General features: G+C 39.4%; 1 protein-coding gene across 1 annotated transcript; it reads right to left on the bottom strand.

Moving 5' to 3' along the window:
• Window positions 1–11,241: 11,241 nt before the first annotated feature.
• Window positions 11,242–17,295, bottom strand: wdr83os (WD repeat domain 83 opposite strand). Its single transcript, XM_083906456.1, has 4 exons — window positions 17,157–17,295; window positions 16,149–16,254; window positions 14,488–14,585; window positions 11,242–11,599 (listed from the first exon to the last, which is right to left on the bottom strand). The coding sequence occupies exons 1-4, from the start codon at window positions 17,204–17,206 to the stop codon at window positions 11,533–11,535; spliced, it is 321 nt and encodes a 106-aa protein (XP_083762582.1). The 5' UTR covers window positions 17,207–17,295; the 3' UTR covers window positions 11,242–11,532.
• Window positions 17,296–20,468: the final 3,173 nt, after the last annotated feature.

A 20,468-nucleotide genomic window follows, 5' to 3' on the forward strand; every position in this document is an offset into this window, starting at 1 on the left:
CAGTCTGGACTGAAAACAGCGGCAGGGTATGTGATGCCGGACGTGGACCAGACTCCTCTGTTAAATATTGAGATTTTAGACATTTCCCTGGTAATTGTTGGAGATTGTCCCACATTATTAGGATTGTTAAGTCTTTTTTAATAAATCTACATATATATATCTATATCTATAGATATAGATATAGATATATCTATATATATGTGTGTGTATATATTTCATTTAAATATTCAAGTAATGTGCAACTAGAGTTTTTTTTATTAAAGCTCACATAGAGTGGCCCTGTTGCACATATATGTTAGTTATGGAGTTCTACTTACATACATTAACTTGTTTTTATGGTCAAAAACCTCCTAGTTGCTGTAAACAAGCCGATAGAAATCCTCTTTTCTGACGGCGTTTCCCAGCCGCAAGATTTGAGACTAAGTCTGTTTGCTCATTCTAAGTGCATGATGGGAAATGCCCCCAGCAGTCTAAGCCTATGGCAGCATAAGATAGACTATTCTAATCAGGACATACCTGATCTAGCTTCGACTATAGGCTATGTTAAAAAGGTAGGTTTTCAGTCTCACCTTAAAGGCGGAGACCGAGTCAGACTGTCTGACTGAGAGTGGAAGTTGGTTCCACAGGAGAGATCGGTCTATAGTTAGTCAGAATGCTAGTGTTGAGAGAAGGCTTTTTAAGTAATTGGCTTATTTACTGCCATTTTAAAGGCCTTTGGGACACTTGGGGTAGAGCTTCTCTAAGGAGTCTAGCTGGTATAGGGTCCAACTGACATGTAGTAAGTCTAGAGGAGGAGACCAGTGAGGTCAGCTCAGGGAGGCTTATAGGAGTAAAATTATTTAGTACGTGTATAGGTGGAGCCCCGATTAGGTCTAGGCTCGCTGTACTAAACTGGTTGTTAATTCTATCTCTGATTGTTTCTATTTTATCGTTAAAAAATGTTATAAAGTCATTACTACTCAGATAGGGGGCTCGTAATTTGCCCAGTTTCCACTCCTGTATTATTGGTAATTGTGTCTATAAAATAATTGTTGTGACATGGTGTTGCACTGTCGTTTCTACTTCTGAAATGACATGGGCACTTTCATGAAGCCTCGTTGCTTTATCATGGTGTACAGTGCACTTGTACCGTGTTGCACAGTGTGCTTCATCTGCCTTTTCCTGCTCGGTCATGATGTAAAATGTATGTATAAAATACATATATACATGTGTGTATACGTGTGTGTGTATGTATACTACTCTACACTGCTGTAATATATTTCTTTTCAACATGGTACTGTATATTGTAATATAAATAAATTAATAAAAGTTAACATTTAAAATAATAATAAAGTACGTACTTCATTGGGTATTGAGAAACGGCCTCTCTCTTCCTGTGTGTGTCTGGTGATACCATGTGTGTGTGTCTGGTGATACCATGTGTGTGTCTGGTGATACCGTGTGTGTGTCTGGTGATACCATGTGTGTGTAACACCAGCCGCCACTTTCTGTATCTATAAACAGTATCAGTATTGATAAAATCTTATTGATGCTCATCCCTATAATCTACAAACGTTAAGCCTGTCGGCAGCCAATGATACTGGCGAGTGAGTCTGGGTTAGGGCTAATATTTGGATACTGTATCTGAGTATGTGTAGCTCAATTTTATTTGATATCAGTGTTAATTTTGACAGACTTTGACAGATTTACACTGCATGCATCTGTAAACGATTAAAACAAACAGTAACAATAGTAACACATCATGGATGTTTTCCCTCAATTTAATCTTGTCATGTATGCCATGATCGATGGCATATTTTTGCTTTAAATTACATTTAACATGAAAAGAGCATTGGGTTAATGCCTTTCTTTAATCTCAAAGGCCTGTTCATTTCCGTATACTGTAACATGATGGCAGCACATGGTGGTTCTTCTGTTTGTTAAAGCATCATGGGCAGTATTCCACTGACACTTTGTGGTCACATGAAGTACTGCAGTAGAAATACAGACACTATAATGTTTTGGCTTTTTTTACTTCAAACTCACAGGCTCAATTCCCAACCGTTCTCTTTCCACCAGCCCTATGAACTACCAAAATCTAACAAAATTTAAATAAATGAGCAACACATTATATAGACCTTGAGTGTCATGTGTAATCTGAATTTAAATGTAGTTTAAAGGGACACTGCGTAGTATTTATGGGTTTATATTACCCAAAATCCACTTTTTTATACATATTATGTGCTCCTGCATTGTCTAGTCGCTGTATAATATTTTTTGTTTCATTTTCGTAGTGTTTCAAAAAGTCATGTAAAATAACATGGTCGCGGGCCGCTGTTGCATTGCCACGACGCCATGTTTCTACTGGAGCCTGTATAGACAAACGCGAGAGAACAAAACGAGTGCCGAGACGAGGCTGAGAGCGGATCTTTTTACACGTTTAGAATGGAGGACCACACGTATTTTACAGCGGATAAAGGAACACCATGACCGTACGCCCGCACCACGACATTTGACCAGCAGAGTATACCGTAGCGCTCAGGGAAGGGAGGGGGTGAGCAGAGGAGCAGTCCATTGTTGTACATTTCAGCCTCTCCTCTAGATGTCACTATAAACTACTTATTTCACCTTTAAAGATGTTGTCACTCATTCGCAGAGCATGAACGGTATTTCCTGGTCCTTTGGGCAGTGTTGTGCATGAACACGTTTAAAAAAAATGCGTTCATTGAACGCTTTAATTTGTTCAGATTGTGTGAAAGGAGGTCCAATTAAACTGTACGGAATGTGTTTTCTCCTGATAAGTTCGAGTAACACGACCTGCTCGCACTTTAGAAGCAGCATGTCGTCACTACACAGCTTCACACGATGTTACCCGTTGCATTGCGCACACAAGCCATAACAACGAGCATAGCAACGCCAGACTCCCATTGTAAGGTTTAGTCATATGTGGTTGCAGATGGTCACCCATAGGTGGCAGTATAACCTCAAGGGACCTCTGTGAGACTGTATGGGATTACAGGAAGTAGAAGAGGAAGTGTTAGCACGAGACAACATGGCAGTTACAAATAAACAATTCCTAGAGCACTGCCCCCTCTGCCTAGAAGACAATTTTTACATGGTGGCCACTGTGGGTACTGCAACAAAAAATCCCATGGGGCCCCAAGATTTTTTTGAGTATTATAGTTATTCATAATTTTTTGGAAACTTGCGATCTCGACTTTGAAACTCAAGATTTCATGATTGTTTCCTTCAGTTTTTTTTTGTCTTTTTTTTAGGCATATGCTTTTTTTGGAAGTTTTCCAAAAAGTTTTTCAGTATATTTTTTCTTTCTTTGGTGAACCGTTACACACCTATTGGTAACACATCCAGTACCCTGCCTGTCAACAGGTGAGCGGGTGTGAACAGGTGGGGTGGTACTTGCGAGGGTCACTGGTTGGTATATGGTGTCCTTACTGCCTTTATCCTCTTCCTCCTTACCTCTGTCACTGCTGCCATCCTCATTGTGTAGGGCCCTATGAAATCCGTTTTTATTTTTTTCCAAATTCCGCTTTATTTTTTCCAAATACAGCAAATAATTTCGGCACACAGCAGGACCGTGTTCTTTCAGATTGTTGGTGAGCTCTTATTTCTGTGTTACAATACTTGCAACTGGATTTAGTGTCGTCTCCCGGGACAGGCGTGATTCAAGTTTTTAGTTCAGGGTCGGTCTCCCATTCCTTCCTATAGGATTTCTTGTATATTCCCCACTTCGGCATGATACTAACTTAGCTAGGTATGGAGTAAGACAACTGTCAAAAAGACGTATCCATGATTCTAAACATTCGTATTCGTAATGAGAAACATTTGTATGTCAATTAAAAAGTTGTACCCAAAATTCTGCTGTCATACTCAACTCTTAACAGTACAATAAATAAAACATGGCACATAAAACATAGGAGACAAAATAAAAACAATAAAACAATTAAAATATATATATATATATTTATAAACAATAAAAATATAAAACAATAACAATGTTTAAACAATAAAAAACAATAAAGCTATAAAACAATAAAAATGTTTAAACAATGAAAACAATAAAACACTAAAACAAGAGCAGAGTCTCATGCTGAGTTGAACGCAGAAGAATAAAAATGTGTTTTAAGATGAGTTTTAAACATGGACAGTGAGGGGGCCTGTCTAATATGAAGCGGGAGGGCGTTCCAAAGTTTGGGACCGGCTGGAGAAAGCTCTTTCCCCTCTGAGCTTCCGTTTAGACCTCGGTACCTCCAGGAGCAGCTGGTCAGCTGACCTGAGGCACCGAGCAGGAGTGTAAGGATGGAGAAGCTCAGAGAGGTAAGGCAGGGCAAGACCATTTAAAGATTTAAAAACAAATAAAAGAATCTTAAAATGGACTCTAAAATGCACAGGCAGCCAGTGAAGGGAGGCCAAAATGGGAGTAATGTGCTCCCTCTTACGTGCTCCAGTTAAGAGGCGAGCAGCAGCGTTCTGAACCAACTGGAGACGTGAGAGGGAGGACTGGCTGACTCCAAGATAAAGAGCGTTACAGTAATCCAGCCGAGATGTAACAAAGGCATAGATTACTGTTTCAAAGTGTTTTTGAGACAGAAATGGCCTCACCTTTTCCAGCTGCCTGAGGTGGAAGAAGCTGGACTTTACTGTTGCCCCAATTTGCCGGTCCAATTTAAAATCACTGTCCATAATAAAACCTAAGTTTTTGACTAAAGGATTCGCATACGGTGCCAAGGGCCCAAATCAGCAGGGGGGGTTCACTAGAGCCGCTTGGACCAAACACTATCACTTCCGTCTTCTTTTCATTAAATTTTAAAAAGTTCAGCGACATGCATGCTTTTATGTCATCAAGACATAATAGAAGTGGTTGCAGGCAGGCATTTTTCTTTCTCAGTGGGACATAAATCTGACTCTCGTCTGCATAAAAATGAAATGAGATGCCATGTTTTCTTAGGATGGAACCCAGGGGAAGCAGATACACTTTTTTTTTCACTTTTTATTCTTGTCATTGTGTATTGTATGTTTTGAGTAACATCTACTGCACGTCTGTCCGTCCAGGGAGTGGATCCCTCACCTGTGGTTCTCCCTAAGGTTTCTACCCTTTTTCCCTTTAACAAGGGTTTTTTTCCCTGGTAGTTTTTCCTTACCCTGGTCGAAGGTCTAAGGACAGAGGATGTTACCAACCCTGTGAAGTCCCGTGAGACAAACTATGTTTTGTAAACTGTGGGCTATATAAATAAAGATTGATTGATTGATTGATTGATTGATTGATTGATTGATTGATTGATTGATTGATTGATTGATTGATTGATACAGGGAGAAGAGCAGGGGGCCTAAAATTGAGCCCTGTGGAACCCCATATGATAGCGGAGCAGATTGGGACTCAGAGCCACCGAGGCGTACACACATAGATCTTCCCTTAAGATACGATCTAAACCAATTTAGGGCGCTACCACTAATGCCCATTAGGTGCTGCAAGCGTGCCACTCAAATATTGTGGTCCACAGTATCAAATGCTGCAGTTAGGTCCAGCAGGACAAGGATCACAGAGTCTCCAGAATCAACCGATGTCATTGAACACTCTTAGCTGACTCTGTACTATGCCTTGTTTTAAAACCAGACTGGAAAATCTCCAGGATATCATGCTCATCTAGGAACGACTGTAACTGAGCGTGGACAACTTTTTCCAGGATCTTTGAAATAAAAGGCAGCTTGGAGATAGGTCTATAATTGGCTAGCATAACACGATCAAGGCCAGGTTTCTTAAGCAGGGGTTGTACCACATACACATGATTCTGAGAAATTGATCGGGTTAGGATTGTTTTTATGCGAGTATGAATCTAAAAGCTGTGAGTGCAAAGTCTTGTGAGTAAAACTCTAATTTGAAGTCTTTACTGTGAAGACTACTGTGACCCAGAGGTGTCAGGCCAAATACAAACGCCACAACACAAATGCAAAAGCCACAACGGAAGTGAACAGTAACGGATGTTGACAATGCGGCGGTTAGGACAGTGATTAATAGTTTATATGTGTTACAGGAATTGTGTTGTTTTTTGACTGATTTCCCTTATATAATTATCAAATTATTATTCCTAATAACATCACATTATCACATTAACAGTAACTTCATGAACCGATATTGACGATAAGACAAACAGCCTCCCCGGGATTCAGTCATTTCTCATAAAGTTACGACATGAAAACTTTATGAGAAATGTGAATAAATTAAGTCAATGAGGGGGTTTCGTTTACATTTTTTAAAATGTTATGACAAAGCATGTTTTAGTTGTTTATTCGTCGTTCATTAACATTTATTTTCAAACGTATTATCGATGTATTAACGAGCTGCTGTGTGGATTCATTGAGGAGAGGAGACTGACTTGCTGCACTTTATCACTGTGTTCAGTCCCGGACATCGTGACACTGATGACGGTGTGGACTGTGGAGCTGTGACCGTGTGATGCACTGAGACCTGCGGTCACTTCACCACTGTCATCTGTTCATGAAGTTACTGTTAAATGTGATGAACATACGAATTACAGTTGAATATAAACGTGTTGAGTGAAAGAATCGGGAGTTATAAAACTACTTTAACACGCTGTTATTGTTGTTCCTAATAATAATTATATAATTAATTATATGAGGGAAATCAGACAAAAACAAGACTCCTGTATCACATATATACTAATAGCCATGGTCAATTAAATAAAAAAATTGTATTAATCGTTTTAACTACATCATTGTACTTTTCAGCTTACTATATTCACTTCACTATCGTTGGTTTTGCATTTATTTACAAATCCATGGTTTAAAGCCGAAGTTAACGTGCCGTCGGTATTCATAGAATCCGCTAGCGCACGTCATTAGCGTACTCCCATCATGCCTTTCGCTGTTCATGTACGCGCCGAGCAAGTCGATAACGCGGACGGCTCGTTCACATAGCCGAGAGGAATGATGGTAGTGACACTACTGCTCATGCTCTATGGGCCCCATAACCGGGAAAAAAAGCGGAAGTCAAAAACTTTTTTGGCATATGCGCTGGGTGAGCAGCTTCATAGGAATGAACGGAAGCGAAGGGGCGGTGCACTATCCAGTTCATATTATACATCCATGGTTTACACAGCTCACGCTTTGATGAATTAGTTGGCGAATATCGAAAATCTACAGTTTTTTTTTCTATGGTGCTAAATTGTACCGGGACGTGCAGTAAAAACAACGAAAGGACAAGCAGTAAGTTCCCATTATTTGCCCGTCAGAGATTCAGAGCGGTGAAAGCTTCAAGTTGGCTATGCTAAGCTATGCTAAGCTTCTTCACCGAAGGAAAACCTGTGAACTCAAGAGGGTTTACGATCTCCATTTCGAGCAGGAAGACTGTAATCCAGTCTTGGAGAAACTCTTCACAGCATCCAGCTCTGCTCCTCTTCACCACTGTGACTCCTCCAGCTGTCCCACATCAGATTCTGACACCGCTCTACAAGTTTCATTATTTATTTTTTGTTTGCATATTGTGTTAGACATGCTTTTAGATTTGGATCCTTGTTGATTTTAATTTGGACTCTTGAATATGATGGTAAAACATTTTCCTTTGTGAATAATAAAGTTATTTTTTCACCTTCACACCCGGCATGCATTTGTACACTTGTGTATAGTAAAGACTTTAGGAAGGAGGCAGAATAGTTACTGATTGTGTTATATTATTATACTAGACAAGTTAGATTTACACAATAAAAATGATGTAGTTGTAATCAGTAAACAAAGTAGCTCTAATTCTGAAGTGATCATCAATCCTTTTCTCCAAATTAAATCACTTTTCATCTAATAATACTGTAATGGAGGAACACTATGGGCTAGAAAATAAACCACAACATATGTGAATTTACATTTTTAATATTAATAGTCATAAAAAGACAAATCAGACTTATTATCAACAGTCTTCATAGACACAGTACTGTTTTCATGAGCTGCGTATGTTCTTCTGAACAACACAGGCAGGTAAAACAAGACGATCGTCTTTCCCCAGTCTGTGGATCCACTCCAGTGACGGTAAGCTGTTTGGTGATATGAATGTCTGTAAAACAATGATTGTAACGTTAGCGAATCAAAGTATCTGTTCTTACATTAGCATAGATGTAAATGAACTGTAAATATGCTAACGTTAGCTCAGCTGGCGTTACATATAAACATGGATAAATACGGCGGTAAAAATAAATCTAAAACAAAATACTCACTTTATACTGAGGCGGCCGTTTATCCCGTTTCCTTCATCCACCGGGTCGGCGCCCGCTTCCCCCGTTGCCCGCCCGGCCGAGTTGGAGTGAGCTGCTCCAGATCCGGCCAGTGCCAGGCCGAAGCTCCGCTGCGGCAGTCAGAGCCCGCGGCGGCACATTCAAGTGCCCACAAAAAGCTCTCCAGGTACCCGGTTCCGGCCGCGGGCAACGCCAAAAAGCAGGTATTTTCCCTTGCAGCAACATCAGTTTGAAAACTACATTCTGTCATTATCTTCTCAGTTTACAAGGCCAAATTAAAGAGAGCGAGAGCTGATGTTAACTTTTAGCAAAGATGGCGGACACTGTGTTTACATTCTGGGAATGAAGTCTCGTCCATTCTGGGAAGTCTCGTCCCCCTGTGGGTGAGTCCAAAAAGTGCTTGACGTTGTGCGTCACCTCCGATGACGCAATACGACGCGTTACGCGTCATATTTCGTCATCGGAGGGGAGCAAAAATAAAAAAAAATTGAAATCAGGGGAAAAATGAGGGAGGGAAGCAAAATTTCTAAAAAATAATAATGCTATTCTAGCAATACAAAGCCACATGCTAATCAGTGAAGTATTCCTTTAATGCACATTTATTTCAGCATAACACTTGGGCTCATGTTCGTCAGAGCACAAAATACAGACACAATCTTATCAAAGAATGTCGTGTCTTCATCCTGGCCTGTTAACACCATGTGAATCCGTACTTTATCTGACAAAATAATGTACTTGTTGCGGACGGTTCCAATCACCCTTTCCACATGAATTCGGAGGTGGGCAATTTTTCTTGTGCTCTCCACATCTCTTGCATTCAGCTGACAGCATCCTTTTGTGAACGCAGGGATCTTTACCTCAGCAGACATAAGTCCCACACTGTCTTGTATGCCAAAGCCGCGCTCGGCCAACACCAAATCCCCGGGTTACAGTTTGTCCAGAATCCCACAGTTATCAATTACATAATCACATCGACAATCGGGATACTATGGAAGGTTATGTTTGGTCGTCTTACAGCCGCGATCGAATCGAGCCGACGACTCGGATACTTGGTCTCCGTGGTTGCGCCTCCAAGCAGGAAAGCAGTGGAAAGTTAATCCACTGCTTTCCTGCCGATCTTTCTCCCATTGCGATTGTGTGTTGCGTTGTTACACCCCACAACACAGCAACGGTTTAACAAGGTTGAGATGGTAAGTAACGCCAAATTACGGAAACTAAAACACACGACTGAGAAGAGTCCATCTACAGTGCGCAGTGGTCCAAGTATTTTTTCTTTTAATTAAGGCACAGAATAAGCAGTTTTGAAGTTGAAAATGAAAATGCATTTTGGAATATTGTTTATTTATTTTATTTATGAGTCAAAAATGCAGCTCCATTTTGAAATTCTGTTGATGCATTTTATTTAGGTTAATGGCACACATTTGCTTCCATACTTTCTCCTATACGATATATTTAACTGAAATTTCTTATCCAAACAACCAATGATTTATAAAGGAAAATCGTGAAAATGTACAGGGGTTCCCAAACTTTTGCATACCACTGTGTGTATATATATATATATATATATATATATATATATATATATATACACGTATATGTATACACATAAAATTCAAAGTAAAAAAATTAATATTATACAAACTGTACGGTCAAAACGTTTACTTTAAAAACAAAATAAAGGATCAACAACAAATCTATTGATCACACCAAGCGTCTGAGCCAGCAGATCATTTCAACAGAACAGGCCGAGGTGATGCTGCTCTGTGCCAGGCACTGTATGCACTGAGCTGTTCCAAACAATAAATATGTCATATCTTAATACACAAACTACATTTTTTAATAGTAAATGACTTGCATTCCGGGACACATACAAATATTTATGTTAGGTTTGTAATAGTTTTCTCCGCCATGTTCCGGCAAAATGCATTCTGGGATACATGACGCATACTTGACACTACGGGCATAGAGAGAACACTTCCGGGTATGAGAACCGTACTCGCTGCTCACGTACTTAACAATTGGAACAGAACTTGGACTGAGGCTGAAAAATTAAATCCAATTTATTATTCTTAGAAATAGTAATGAGATGTGGGGCCTAGAGTGTGATACCTCACAGGTGATGTCATCAAAGTCGGTGAGAGTTCAGGACTTTTGGATTGAAGGGTCTGAAGGTTAGTACTGAGTCTTCTACTGACTCTGTTGTTATGTTTCTGTCAGTTCTGTCACATGCTTTTGTTGTTGATTACTATTACAGGAGATGATAATGAATGTGTGTGAATCTGCAGTTATCTTCAGCATTGACTGCTGGGCTGAGTAGTTTGGCTTTTAAAATCTGTCGCAGTTTGCTGGACATTCATGTGAGATGTTGGAGATGATGTTGAATTAAATCTCTGTATACTTCCCTGGTTCGAACTACAATTCAATTAAATTGTATTTGTGTAGCGCCAAATCATAACATACATTATTTCAAGGCACTGTACATAGACAACATCACTTAGAGCAGAGAAACCCAACAATTCACACAATGATTTATAAAGGAAAATCATGAAAATTTACAGGGGTGGCCAAACTTTTGCATACCACTGTACAGTATATATACACAGTATACTGTGTATTACTCTACACTGCTGTAATCTATTTTCCACATGCTACTGTAGATTTTAATAAAAATAAAATAATTTAAAATGTTTTAAGAATAACAAAAAATATATAAAAGTATTTTACATGTTCATTTATCAACACTCTCTAGGTAGCGGTATGAGCCTTAAGCACTTGGCGCCAACCGCCATTCAAAAATTAGAACGAGGAAGTACGCCGATGTTCCAATTGCAATGATCATACTCACTCTCGTACTTGGCAAGTATGTACTCCAGTTGTACTTCCCAAGTATGCAAGTACATAACTGCATGTATCGGTATTGAGAAACAGCCTTCCAACTGCCAGGAAGTGCAAATTGCAGTATCTCATAAAGACAAACAAAAATCAGCAATTCCTTTTAAAATTATAAAACTTTAATTAGTACATCCTTGAACAATTCAGCCAAACACTACAATTTTAGGGTTTTCCTCAACAACCTAACAAATTTAAAAAGACAAACAGTCAAAACTGATTAGCTGGCTCCATAGTGACGCAGTTTCCTCCTTTTTGTCCACCTCTTTTGGCCATCTGTTTTCTCTCTCCCCTTTTCTTCTTTTTATCAAATTACCTTCCTTTCAGTCTTTCAGACCCCATTTATGGCATAAATGGGGTCAGATCAGCAGTCTCATCGTCCACAGTTCATTGTGTTTGGGCTTGGTTACCATGGTGGCGACATAGGTTGTGGGTTCTGGAGGTAGGACATCACAACAGCAGAGATGGACAGCCTGCAGACAGCACAGAGAAGAGGGAATGAAGACATCAAGTCAAGTGACCAAATAAAGTCCCAAAGTAAGAATTCCAATACTGACTCAGCATTCCCAGTGAGAAAAACATCACCTACATAGCGATCAGTGATAATGTTACAATGGTTACTATTTTGCTTTGTTCTTTCTTTAAATGGATTATTAAGATGATATGTTAGATGAAATAAATTATATTGGTTATTGTTTCAAATTAAAAAAAAAAAAGAAGTACGGCCAGAATATGCTAATGGCTATGCTGACAGTGTGTTGTATTGAAAATGAGACATCTATGGTGTCAAGTCTGATCGACTCACGCAAGAAAATTTCAACTTCGAGAGCAGACGTCATTTGCGTGTGTGTACACCGCGCGTAAAGCAGAATCAGTGTGTGCGCACAGCATATGGCCCTTTTCACTATGGTCCTGGCTCGCCTTGGCACGGCACAGTTTAGGTTGTATCTCCACTACAAAAAAGTACCTACTCAACTTGGGCGGAATCACTGCTCAGCTGCATGCAACTGCATCAACTTTGTTTGATGCAGTTAATAGAATCTAGAATCAGTTAATCTGAGATATTTGTCCAGTACATCCTTCATGACTGAAGCACAGACTCTGAAATACAGCAGCAGGGTTTGTGATGCTGGTCGCAATCATCAGTGCTGTCGCTAAATACACCAGACTGCTCTGTTAAATGTTGAGATTTTAGACATTTCCCTGGTAGTTGTTGGAGATTAACCCACACTTTTAGGATTGTTAAGTCTTTTTAAATTATCGACGGCATTGTTCAGCTTAATTTTTGTGTCGGATGTCTCTTCCTGTGACGGCACTCTGGCCAATCAGTGGCTGGCAGTCTGGTGACGTCACGCGTAGTACCTAGGTAGCATGCTTGGAACCTCGCCAGAGCAGGCACTAAAAAGGTACCTGGTACCAGGTACTATGCTAGTGGAACTAGCTAACTGCAACTAAACCGTGCCGAGGCAAGTAGCACAAGTGGAAACGCGCTATGTTGTTTCTCATTCGCAGTCATCGGAGTGCTCGTGGTTATTTAATATGCATGCAAGGACCTATAATACACGGTCATATGTGAGTATCTGTGGATGTACAGTAATATTATTTGCTCATGTGCGTGTTTTACTGCTCTCACAGCTTTTTACATAAATGCGACACCATAGACAAAGAGAAAGCAGAAGAGGGAACTAGCCTACGCTGTCAGGGGCCGACAGCAAGGGGTATATCCGCAAACTTGTCCAATCCTCAACTTTCCAATATACCCAAAGTATACGCACTCGCACCTGCCACTAACTGTTTTAATTCATTATTAATAAATTCAACAAAATAACTGTTAAATATTATGATATAATGCTGACTACACTTTATACATTTTCAAAGTATCCATATAAACTCGATATTGAACACAGAATACCTGAACTCATAAATTTCTCTCTAGTTTTTAATAAAACTAGTTAACCTATTATACCTTGTTAAATATGAATATTAAAATGCTAACCACACCTGCCATATCTTCAAAGTGTCCAAATTTCATGAAAAAGCATACACTATGTTTATTAAATTTCATGAAAAAGCATACAATATGTTCAAACTTTCCATTCAATGCATTAATAAAGAAATGGAGGCTTAACTATTTTTTATATGATAATTAATAAATGTTTATTATAATGTAATAAATATTATGAATAAGTGCTAAATAAACCCATGATATCCTCAATGTGTCCAAATGAGCTCAATAATAAAGAAAAAATGCCTTAACTATTTTTTCTGTGTTCACTAATAAGTTAACCAGTGAACTATTATGTAACTATTACCAATCATAGCCAAAGTAATAATGATTGTACTTGTAGATAGTTGTTACATGAATCATTGTACACAATTTGAAGGCAATAAATCCATCAGTCTGGAAGATAAAGCCGAAAATGTGTTTTTAGCATAATAAATTAATTAATTTGCTAATTAATAATAAAGCTACAAAGATAGGGATAATTCTCAGGTGGTATGTGATGCCCATGCAAAATTTGAAGCCAATACCTGCAATACTTGAAGATACAGGCGAAAATGTGTTTTTTATATCATTAATTAATTAATAATAATGGTAGAAAATTTAATCTCAAACGCCTTTCCAGTTATCGCGTTAACGGCTAAAATCTGCGGACACGGACGACGACGATGCGGACGTGCGAGACCGATTCCATAATATCCGCGCGCGTTTCTCGCGGCTATAATTAATGTGTTCACCTGGGTATTACTTTCCCCAGACAATCAAACATGAAGCTGAGAAAAAACGTGCATTGCAAAGTCAAATTAAACAAAATTCACACTGGTAAAAACCCAGTTTTTTAATAGTTTTTATTGACCAGTGGCAATGGCAAAATCAGCCTAAGTGTACACTATAGAATAGAATAAAATGCCCTTTATTGTCATTATACAGTGTACAATGAGATTTGGAGAGCTTCTCCTTTAGGCTCGGCGGAGGTGGCTTGTGTGGATGGTACAGAGGCTAGACCTGCAGCCCGCTTCTGCTTCCTCTCCCTCTGCACCGCTTTCAAACAACAATCCACGGGGAGTCTGGGTGGTCTCGCTAGTTCGTCTGGGATATTGCAGTTATCTAAGTAATTCAGTAAGTTTACTGGTTTATTTAGCAAGTATTTTTCAATAGGAATCGAAAGTTTGTCACTCTGTAAACTGATCTATGAAGATGGAAATTTTAGATGTTTTCTGCTGATCTCTTTCAGAACTACACTGCTGGTAAATAAAGGCTCAGTGTGCTGTGTACTATAGAGTCATTTGATCTCAGAATAAAGTGCATTAGTGTGAGAACAGGTGTATGGGGAGAACATACATCACATTGTTTACTCACATGAAGCTGCTCATCATCTGTTTTGTGTCCTCTGAGCTTCTGGAGTTTGCAAAACTGATAAAAGAGCAGTAGACTGCGATCCAAGCACACCACTTCAGCTGAAACACAAACACACAACAGGTCAGATGAACAAACACAGGAGACATACAAACTGCTTTAGTTCACACTATAAGATTTAAGTGTGCAGTCCTACACATCTCACAACATGTCTGGTAACCTGGGAGGTCACACACTAGGGCAGTGGTCACTAACAGGCGGACCGCGGTCCAAGTCCGGACCGAGACGCTGTCCTCTACAGACCTGGACCTACAGTGAATAAATTATTTAAGTATTTTAAATGTTGACGGGGTGCTTCTATTTTGACCGGCACAGCTTCTTTAGACTTTTATGGTACTGGTTGAGCAAATCAGGAAATCCATCGACCAATCGCATTCAAGTTAAGCCATCCCACGTGACACCACTAAAAGCCAATCAAATCTGTGCATCCCGCTAAATATTGCTACACTGAATACAGACAGGTGAAGGCAGTGAGGAGCGAGTGACAGACGGGGACACGAGTGAGCGATACAGCTAGAGGAAACGGAGAGAAAAGAGCGTTACAGCGAGAGGAAACCGAGAGAAAAGAGCATTACAGTGAGAGGAAACGGAGAGAAAAGAGCATTACAGCAAGAGGAAACGGAGAGAAAAGAGCATTACAGCGAGAGAAGACAGAGGACAAGTGAGCGATACAGGTAGAGAAGAGTGGGTCAGAGAAAAATAATTAACATGGCACTTTCTAAGAAGTGGAAAGTGGACAGCGAAAATAGAGCTTTCAACCCATAATGGATAGACTTCCCTCTGGAAGCATAAAACCTGTCGGTCTCATCATATGAGAGCATATTATGCTCAGAGGCCGTGTTACTTGTAAAAAGTTGCAACGTGAAATGCCACTATGTGATCCAACACAAAGTTTTTGACCAAACACAGCCCAATATGAACAATACCGTTCACTGCTCAGTGTTAAGATGTGTTGAGATCTGTTTAAAATTAGCAGAGACTGTGAAAATGGGGGAAAAAGGAGAAAATCAAGCTGCTGCTATACTTTATTTCTCAAAACGTAAGTAATTATTTTATTTATTTTAATATTATTATTATATTTATTTTCACCATTTTATTTTTATATGAAGCCCTTCTTTTCCTTTAAGAGAGAAGAAAATAATACAAATGTTCAGTGTTACATATAGATATAATTGTATGAAAGTGACAATAAATATTGTAGAAATATTTTTTAATTGTTCTTTCTATATTTGACCTGACAGTCAGTAGTTGATTACATGCAAGACTACTAGGCTACTTCAGTATAGATTCTAATACTAAATAATAACTCAAGTTAGACTATGATGTTCTGGACCTTTGCTTGAGGAAATGTTCCAGTGGACCAATTAGAATTTTTGTTGAATATCCCTGCACTAGAGTATCATTCAGTGAATGGAAGATTCTTCTGAAGATTTTTGTCAGCCTTAATCTAAAGATTTGTGTGTGTTTATAATTTCATTAACAAATATAAAAATACTCTTGCTCTTAGGCCAGGGAGCAGAATCTTCAGATTTTTAGTGCACTTAACACAGACCATGGTCCCATGGTAAAGAAATACACGAGTCACAGGGGTTTGTGTGTGTCACCTTAAGCATCAGCCCACACATGCTAAAGATCATGCCGAGCAGGTTCATGTAGTCAGGCGTGGGGTCTTCCAGTGTGGGGTTGGTCTCTGTGCTGGGAGGCTTGTACCTGCAACACCAAAAATAATTATTGACCAAACATACCATCTATGTGTTATATTAGTGCATCCTTGGCTTAACAAAAATGCATTAATAACCATAGTATCCATTTTCTTATGTTCAGCTACATATCTGTTATTAACTATATCACTGTGATCACAACATGGTGGAGTTCATCCATGTATGGGGTCAGGTGACTGGTTGAGGAACACTAATCAGACATATACACTATATCAGTCAGCCAGTTAAACACGACAGATGAACAGAAGGTTTTTGAGCATAGGAACTACAGCCTTTACCTTTGCTTAGCCATTTTCATCAAGTCACAATACACTGGAATATATCACCAAAAAATAAGCTTTGATCTGGACATTGGTTTATTTAGGCCGCAAGGTGAACCTCGAAAAAGTCATCTTTGAAGTCGATGTAATCGATTACGTCGAATGATCGTTGCAGCCCCAGTTGCCAGTATGTACAGTTAGGTCCATAAATATTTGGACATCGACACAGTTCTCTTTATTTTGGATCTATACAACACTACAATGGATTTATAATGAAACGAACAAGATGTGCTTTAACTGCACACTTTCAGCTTTAATTTGAGGGCATTTACATCCAAATCAAGTGAACCGTGTAGGAAACCAGTGAAAACCCTGTAAATTTACAAGTATACAAATGAGTAATATCGACAATCACAAATCTATTAATATCACCACATGTTGTGTTTTCGGTGGTTGTTTAATGTTGAATCCTGCAGCTCAATCATTGAATCATTTAACCCATTCAGGCTTTACTCGTGAGCAGCGTAAACGATTAGCTTGTTAGCAAGTTAGCTTTAGCTTCCCCTAACCCCAGTTCTGAAACTGGTTCATTCAACAAAACAGAGCTTAATTTTCCAAGTAAAATACTCACCTTAAAATCTTATTTTGTCTCCTGGGGTCTGACATATTGTTGGAGGACATAATACGACACAATGTCCTTGAGTTGTTACTATGAATCTCCTTCGGTCCCAAATACTATGAGAAGAGTAGCTGACTGGGCTCTGGGAGGGGGAGGGAGGAGCATTAGAGGATTAGGGGCAGAGCGTCTTCTTCTTCTTTCTTATTAATGGCGGGTTACAGCTTTTGTTTGCGTATACCGCCACCTACTGTACAGGAGTGTATAAAGGGACTGGATGGGATACACTCACGTTCTCATTTTTGTAAGGAGAAAATAGATAAAGAATTAGTACAATAATAATTAATAAATAAATAAATAAATAAATAAACACATACATAATCAATAAATTAAGTATTGTAGTTATTTATTTAATTGTTTGTTTTTTTTAAAGGCAAATAAATGTACCTAAATTATTTCCATTAATCTTGTATTCTTTAAGTAACTGATAAGGGCTTTAATTATTTTCCTCTGCATACCTTGTTCTTCTAGTATGTTGTGTATTCCTGTTTCCACTACTGTTCTCTCTGAAAACATGATATTTTCTACAGCACATTAATACATGCTCAACATTTTCCTTAATTATACATTCTATACATAGACCATCACTTTACCCTAATATCTGCAGGGTTGATTTAAGGCCTGTGTGCCCTAGTCTCAGTCTTGTGTACACTACTTCTGTTTTTGGATTTTGGCTTTACATTCCTTTGTTTTTTCTTCTCTAACAATGTAAGGTCTATGGTGGCATCTGGAAGTATCCATGGTGCTATTGTTGGGCTAATGCTGTATTGGTCTACAGTACATTGTCATAAGAATCAGGACTTTATAAAGAATATGCAAGAAAATGCATCTTTTCCTCAGAAAGAACCAGGCGGATTTGGAGGGACTCGCTGCTTTTGTTGAGGGGGAAAGAGCTGGAACTGGTCGACTGCAGGGTTATCGGTGGATGCACCAGCGGACCATTCCGAGGGGTTTTGTGATTTCTCAAGAAACAATCCGACTGATAAATAATTTTAGCCCCTGCTCACTGGGTCAGATATTGATGAACAAACATATACACACAACTGTAGCTGTCAAGTCTCTGACTCTCTGACTTTCACTTCTGGTCTGTCACTCTAAGACGTCCGTGCACAACATGAACAATGACAACAATTCCATTCCAATGAAAGTGTATGTTGTGCTTTCTAATAATGTTCCCTAAAGGAAGCATAAAGTAAAAAGTATAGGCCCAAGCATGGAGCCCTGGGGAACTCTACTTTTGTTTGTAATGAGTCATTACCATTAACATGAACAAACTGGAATCTAACTAACTTTAACTAGTGCTGTTTCTGTGCTATGATGTAATATAAAACCTAACTGAAAATCTTCAAACAGACATTATTGCGCAAATTTTCTAAGATTTTAGAAACAAAGGGAAGATTAGATGTAGGTCTGTAATTAGCTAAAACATCTGGGACAAGGGTCGCTTTTACAAGGAGGGGTTTAATCAGTGCACAGTTAATAAGGATAGATTATTTTGATTTAATATATAGCTAATAATTAAAGGAAACATCTCTTTAAACAGTTTAGTGGGGATAGGATCTAACTGACAGGTTGGTGGTTTGGATGATGAATCTAATGATGTTAACTCAGGGAAATCTATACGGGGGAAACTGTCTAACTGTACACCTGGTGCTTCTAAAGCTCTTGTGATAAAAGAGGAGTCAGCGCCACTATGTGAGAGGAGATGATAATTTTTTTTTCTCTAATTGATGTTATTTTATTCATAAAAAAGTTCACAAATTAGTCACTGCTCAGTGTTAAAGGAATAGATCACATGTGTCAATCTCAAGGCCCGGGGGCCAGATGTGGCCCGCCACATCATTTTATCTGCAAGGTCTTTGCCGCTTTAAGGCGTGTGTTGACCATAAACTACATTTCCCACAATGCATGGCAATTGTGTTACGATGAAGTGACGGCATCCCGCCACTAGTTTGCAGTGTATCATTGTATATGCATCATGCAAAGAATGAAATTGAGATTGAAATATCCACAAATGATCCCAAAATGCCCAGGAAGAGAAAGATTGATGCAGATGGAAGACAGTTTCAAGAAAGATGGGAAGGCGAATACATGTTTGTGCCTGAGGAGAAAAACGGGTATGTCTTTAGTGTTATGAGGCGGTGTCGGTCGTCAAAGACTGCAATGTCATCATTTTGACACCAAACAAGGAGTCACGTATGTATATAAACAACACAAACAACAATACAAACCATAACAACAAAAAAGTGACAACAATCAAATACAATAAACAATATTTAAAAAAAAATATGTAAATGTGTAAAAAATAAGAAAAGAAAAAAAGCAATTCCTAAACAGAAAAAAGACATTCGTACAGATCAACAATATAACATGATGTTAATTATAAAGACATTCAGACCAGAGCAACACTGAGACCAAACAGCCACAATCGAAATCTACCTTCTAGCTACATAGTTAACCTTTCATTCATGTGTGATACTTACTTGTGTATAATTTATATCTGTAGCTATAGGTATGGTGTGTGTTAATGTTCGTGAGAATGTATGTCTGTGTGTAAGTATGTGTGTGCATGTAAGTCTGCCACTTGGTGCACCGATTAGTGAGACTCGGACACCACAACCCCACCACATCGATCCCGGCAGCAAACCCAAGCAACACAGAAGACCAGAACATCCAATGACCTGCAGGGCAGAACAGATCTGAGGGCTAACCATCCAGCGGACAACCATGATCCCACCCCCAGAGCAGAACAGCAAAGGACCACTGAAGGGGTTCCTGCAGCAAAGGGCAACAGCACCAGATGACCAGTACATTACCAGCCCCTCCGGAAGCCAGACACCCCAAGCACCGACATGCCCGGGCACCAGGCCCCACCGGAGAAGCCAGAGCACTCGCAGACCACGGGGAGAAGGCAAGGACCCAACTGAGAGCCCTGCGGCACCCAGGATGCCACATACTGCCCGCACAATGGGAGGGGTGGCAAGATGAGAGAGCCAACTCATACACACTCAAATCACAAACACCCATTCACAACACATTCACACCCTTTGTGTCCTCTCATACGAGCCACACATACACACACACACACACACACACTCATGCACACACACACCTCTCACACGAGCCACACCTATACACACACTCGATCATGCGCGCGCACACACACACATAAGCCACACACACATACACACACACAAACACGCTCAAGCACATGCACATACACACACAGACTGCCTGTCTGATTAAAACATGATCTGTTTGATTAAA

This window comes from Microchirus variegatus (genome assembly GCF_963457635.1).
Source record: "Microchirus variegatus genome assembly, chromosome: 19".
Taxonomy (NCBI): domain Eukaryota; kingdom Metazoa; phylum Chordata; class Actinopteri; order Pleuronectiformes; family Soleidae; genus Microchirus; species Microchirus variegatus.

What these genes read in the sequence shown, in the direction of transcription:
- wdr83os (XM_083906456.1), bottom strand. Translation starts at nt 17,206, where the DNA reads ATGTCCTCCAACAATATGTCAGACCCCAGGAGACAAAATAAGATTTTA. An exon ending in AGACAAAATAAGATTTTAAG is followed by an intron (nt 16,255 to 17,156) that starts GTGAGTATTTTA and finishes TTGGTGTTGCAG; the next exon opens with GTACAAGCCTCCCAGCACAG. An exon ending in CAGATGATGAGCAGCTTCAT is followed by an intron (nt 11,600 to 14,487) that starts GTGAGTAAACAA and finishes TGCTGTCTGCAG; the next exon opens with GCTGTCCATCTCTGCTGTTG.